We start from the raw sequence: 5,117 nt of genomic DNA on the forward strand, positions 1-5,117 counted from the left end.
CAGTACTAGATTTCGAAAAACTAAAATAATGATTAATCTTACGTCGGTCGTCCGAAAACATCACCTCAGGGTTCTCGTGACATATGTTTATTAAATCACATTTTTTTCAATATATTACAATATTTTTTTGTTGTTTATGTGATTTATTTATTAAGTTGTTACTTTACATATAATTATAATATTATAATTTAGAGAATGGAAATTAATATTATTTTATTATGTATTTAGAACTTTTTTAAAATATATTATATTTGAATATATAATTTACCTATCGCAATATATATGCATTAATGAATAGTTCTAGTTTAACACAGAAAGTATGATACTCACTTAAATTTGTATTTAAAACGATGCTATACATACCATAAATAAATCAATGCTTTATGTTACACATAATATATGTGGATTGGAAGATAGTCTAAATTTATATAGAGTCGATAAACATATAGATATTTTTAGGGAAAAACAATATATTACATGTTTTAGTTAAATTAAAGGGATTTATGTGGTAGACGTTTTTTTTTCTATTTGTTAGAAAATGTACGTACATACTCAAGATTTCCTCCTTCTAATCGTGACTTGACTTCATTTACACGTTGGTCTATCTATGACTATTCCACGTTCTTATCGATTTAGGCTAAGTTTGGTTGGAGGATAAAATAATGAAATGATTAAAAGAAAAATGATAAAAAGAATAATTGAAGTAGAAATATAATATATAATGATAAAATAATATTATGTTTGGTATGATGGTTAATAATGAGATAATTAATAATCTTGTGATGAATTGACAAAATTGCCCTTCCACTTTTGCGGCGATGGTGGTCGGCCGACGGTGTAATTGCCGACGGCGGCGGCGGTCGGCCGGCCGGAAGCGGCGGAGGTGATCCGGCTATCGGTCAACGGTCGGCCGACAGGAGGAGGGGGTGGTCGGCAGCGACGGCCGGCGGTGATCGGCGGCGACTATCGGCCGGCGGTCGACCGACAGGAGGAGGGGGTGGTCGGCAGCGGTGGTCTGCCGGCGGCGGGGGTGGTCGGCTGGCGGTCAGTGAAGGGAAGTGGTGGTGAGTTTTGATTTAGGAGAAGGGTAAAATTAGAAAAATAGGATGGATTAAGAGTGAGATAAATAATCCTATTGATTGAGGAGTGATTATTTTATCACAGTTAATATAACCTAATCATTCATAGGAAGGATTGACTTGATTAAATAAAAACGTACCAAACATAGGATTAGGTGGGTTAAAAAAATCATAAACCCACCTAATCCCTCCAACCAAACATTGCCTTTTTGAAATCATTAATTTAACATATTGGTTCAAGTCGAAATAATGTCAAAATATTATTTTAGAGAAAAAATTAATTTATTGAGTATTAATATAGAGAATTTTTATTGTAATTAATAACAATCATAATGCATAAATTTATTCAACAATAGCAAGATTAAAAATTATAAATACTAATGATAGATAATAAATAAATAAAATAATAACAATAATTATAATAAAAACTATTACTCTAAAATTAATATTAATTTTAATTATAAAAGAATAATAAATTTATAGTGACATTTATTATTATATTTTTGAGTTTTGTAGGGCCAGTGGACTGTTAATCTTGTTACAATCGAGTTTCAAACACGAAATATCATCTTATATTTAGTATCTTGGTGTCAGATGAGCTACAAATCATCAACATGATAATAATAATAATAAAACTATTACTTAATTATAAAAATTATTTAAAATATATAATATAAAAGTAATACTAATATCAAATAAAATACTAATAATAATTATTTAATGGTAGCATAATTATATTAATTATAAACAATAATATAAAAATAATAAATTTTTTAGAATAATAATAAATATAATTTTTTATTAAAATTTGTCTTGGTTTTTAAAAACCATTTCATTTCATGATTTCATATATTTTATTAATTCAAACATAATAAGATTACCTAATTAGTGTATTATTGATAATTTGATGTGAATTGCAGTCGTGAGTGTAATTGATCCAATTATTAAATAAAAAAATTCAGTAAAAAACTATCTTTGTTCCCTGATAAGAACGTAAAAGCAAAAATCAAATTGAAATTTCAGTTCCTCCTGATATAAACTGGACGTAATGTTGACAATATGAAGTGTGGATGATCACTGATATTAGCTAGGACCATCCTTGATGGTTTCTCAGGGTGCCCTTTTGGTGGTTTATTCATTTGGCTAGGGAGTAATATAATGTCATATAAGAAAATCAGTGTCGAATAAATCATATTCGATGAGTTTAATAGTTTTGGATAAAAAAAGACCCAAAAAAAATCCAAGTTACTGAATGAAAGCCAAAATCTGTGAGGCTATTGGATTAAACCCAAAACATGTCAATATATAAGACTAAAATTGTAATTTTTCTTTTTAATAACAACACTTTAAAAATCTGAACTTAAGTGATTTTTTGAGCTTCAACTTCTATATCCAAACTTATCTTTAAGGAATAAAATCGAAATTAGGCTACTTGTTCGTAACAAATTTATAAGTTTTCCTTTTACAAAATATATGGTATAACACATCTTTTAGTATCTCATTGTAAATGCATAGTGGTGTTATTATTTTATAAAGAAATAAAAAAAAAATCATCAATGATTATACCATTTCTAAAAGATTTGATTTTTAACTTAAATTTGCCCGGTAAGTTCCTAGAAAAAACGATCATAAAGTCACTCCCAGCGATAGCAAGGAAATTTTTTAAAAACCCATGAAGATTATTAATTGCTTCACTCAAATTGAAGACCGCCACTCCCAATTCAGTTAATCTAAGTACTAATTAGTCATTGAACTCTTCAAAAATTCCACATGTCCAATCAATTGTAATATAAACGATTAACCCGAACACTCTCACCTATAAATACCCAACGATTTGTTCACAAAAATATAACAGTAAATAGCAAAAACTTGAGCTAATTCTGATTCCCAAACATGGAATCCTTGAACTCTTTCTCCTTTTGCATTAGCTTCCTTCTCATCGCCCTTTCCTTGAACCACGCGAACGCAGCCACGTTCGATATCCGAAACAACTGCCCCTTCACCGTCTGGGCAGCGGCCGTGCCAGGTGGTGGCATGCAGCTTAACAATGGCCAAACGTGGACCATAAACGTCGCAGCTGGCACCGCGGGAGCCCGAATCTGGGGACGTACCGGTTGCTCCTTCGATGGAGCCGGTAGAGGCAATTGCCAAACCGGTGACTGTGGCGGGCTCCTACAATGCCAAGCTTACGGTGCTCCCCCCAACACCCTAGCAGAATACGCCCTCAACCAATTCAGCAACCTGGATTTCTTCGACATCTCTCTCGTCGACGGATTCAACATTCCGTTGGAATTCATTCCTACCTCAGGAGGCTGCACCAGAGGCCCCAGATGCGCCGTAGACGTCAACGCACAATGCCCAGCCGAGCTGCGAGCACCAGGAGGATGTAACAATCCATGCACTGTGTTCAAAACGGACCAGTACTGTTGCAATTCGGGGAGCTGCAGCCCAACGGATTACTCGAGGTATTTCAAGGATAAGTGTCCTGATGCTTACAGTTATCCTAAGGATGATCCGAGCAGCACTTTTACTTGCCCCGGAGGAACCAACTACAGAGTGGTCTTTTGCCCTTGATCGCCACACTATTTTCAACATAGTGACAAACAAAGTATGATCAGGACTCCAATAAATTAATAAATCTTCACATTTTCAAAAACTTTACAAATATGTGTAAACACAATAAATGTCTACAGGGAATATACGATCGGACTGTATGTTTCTTTGCAACTTCAAGCTTACATGTGTAATCTTTGAATGAGTTGAATAAATATAAATTAAAGGANCTTACAGTTATCCTAAGGATGATCCGAGCAGCACTTTTACTTGCCCCGGAGGAACCAACTACAGAGTGGTCTTTTGCCCTTGATCGCCACACTATTTTCAACATAGTGACAAACAAAGTATGATCAGGACTCCAATAAATTAATAAATCTTCACATTTTCAAAAACTTTACAAATATGTGTAAACACAATAAATGTCTACAGGGAATATACGATCGGACTGTATGTTTCTTTGCAACTTCAAGCTTACATGTGTAATCTTTGAATGAGTTGAATAAATATAAATTAAATGAAAAGTCATATATGATGTAGTTTTGTTCAACAAGCTTCACAGATAGTTTAAGGCTGAAAATTATTTGAAGTAATTATCTATTTACTTATTCCTAAGAGGCGAAAATATGGGTTCTCAATTAGTTTTAGTGATTAATCAAGTTTGCCGCAACCAAACGTAACTGCTAAATTCTTCGAATAAAAATTTTTTCAACTTAGTTATATTAATTTTGCATAAAAAAATGAAATAAGATGTGTCAAGAACATTAATTCAATGATTTTGTATATCTTTTAGAATAAATAAATTATATAAACTAACTCAAACATAGCCCATATAACCATATTTTACGGTATGGTTTCAGTTCTATTTAGAAGTTGCATATATTTGTGCTTTTTTAATAAAAAATAAACTTGGCAAATATTCGAATCAGCCGCTGACAAACTCAGCTTGATTGAATTTCTGTTCTGATAAAATTTCACGGCCCTACAAAATAGATGGATGGATGGCGGGGGAATGGGGCCGCTTAAACATAATGTCAACGTAACACTAACTTCAAAATCATGTAATTCTTACACAAAAACAAAACACATGTCTTCAACCCATAAATTTTAAACTCTACACTAAAAAAAAATATTTTCGAAATATTCTCTATTATTTTGTTTACAATAATTAATTTATTCCACAAAATATTTTTAAACACAACAATTATTTTTTTTTAAAATTTTTATTGATTTAAACAATTAAACTTATTATTTGATTTAATATAACGATAAAGTTTACTATTAAATTTTGTAAACTTGTTTGTATATTTATTTTATATTTTTTTTATTAACTAAATATAATATTATACCAGAATAAGTAATATTATTATTTATAAAAAAAATTAAAAAACAATTACAAGTTTATTGAAATATTATAATCAGATTATTGAAACTTAAAATCAACGCACATTATAATTAATCATTACAACAAATAAATTCTAATTA

The 5,117-nt window shown here is 31.4% G+C and overlaps 1 protein-coding gene across 1 annotated transcript; it reads left to right on the top strand.

Moving 5' to 3' along the window:
- Positions 1-2,910: 2,910 nt before the first annotated feature.
- Positions 2,911-3,861, top strand: LOC140980277 (protein P21-like). The gene has a single exon (XM_073446009.1). The coding sequence runs from the start codon at positions 2,973-2,975 to the stop codon at positions 3,651-3,653; it is 681 nt and encodes a 226-aa protein (XP_073302110.1). The 5' UTR covers positions 2,911-2,972; the 3' UTR covers positions 3,654-3,861.
- Positions 3,862-5,117: the final 1,256 nt, after the last annotated feature.

The sequence above is a fragment of the Primulina huaijiensis genome, chromosome 7, assembly GCF_012295235.1.
Source record: "Primulina huaijiensis isolate GDHJ02 chromosome 7, ASM1229523v2, whole genome shotgun sequence".
In the NCBI taxonomy this organism is placed as follows: domain Eukaryota; kingdom Viridiplantae; phylum Streptophyta; class Magnoliopsida; order Lamiales; family Gesneriaceae; genus Primulina; species Primulina huaijiensis.

Excerpts from the sequence above, each read along its gene's own strand:
- LOC140980277 (XM_073446009.1), top strand. The coding sequence starts at position 2,973 with ATGGAATCCTTGAACTCTTTCTCCTTTTGCATTAGCTTCCTTCTCATC.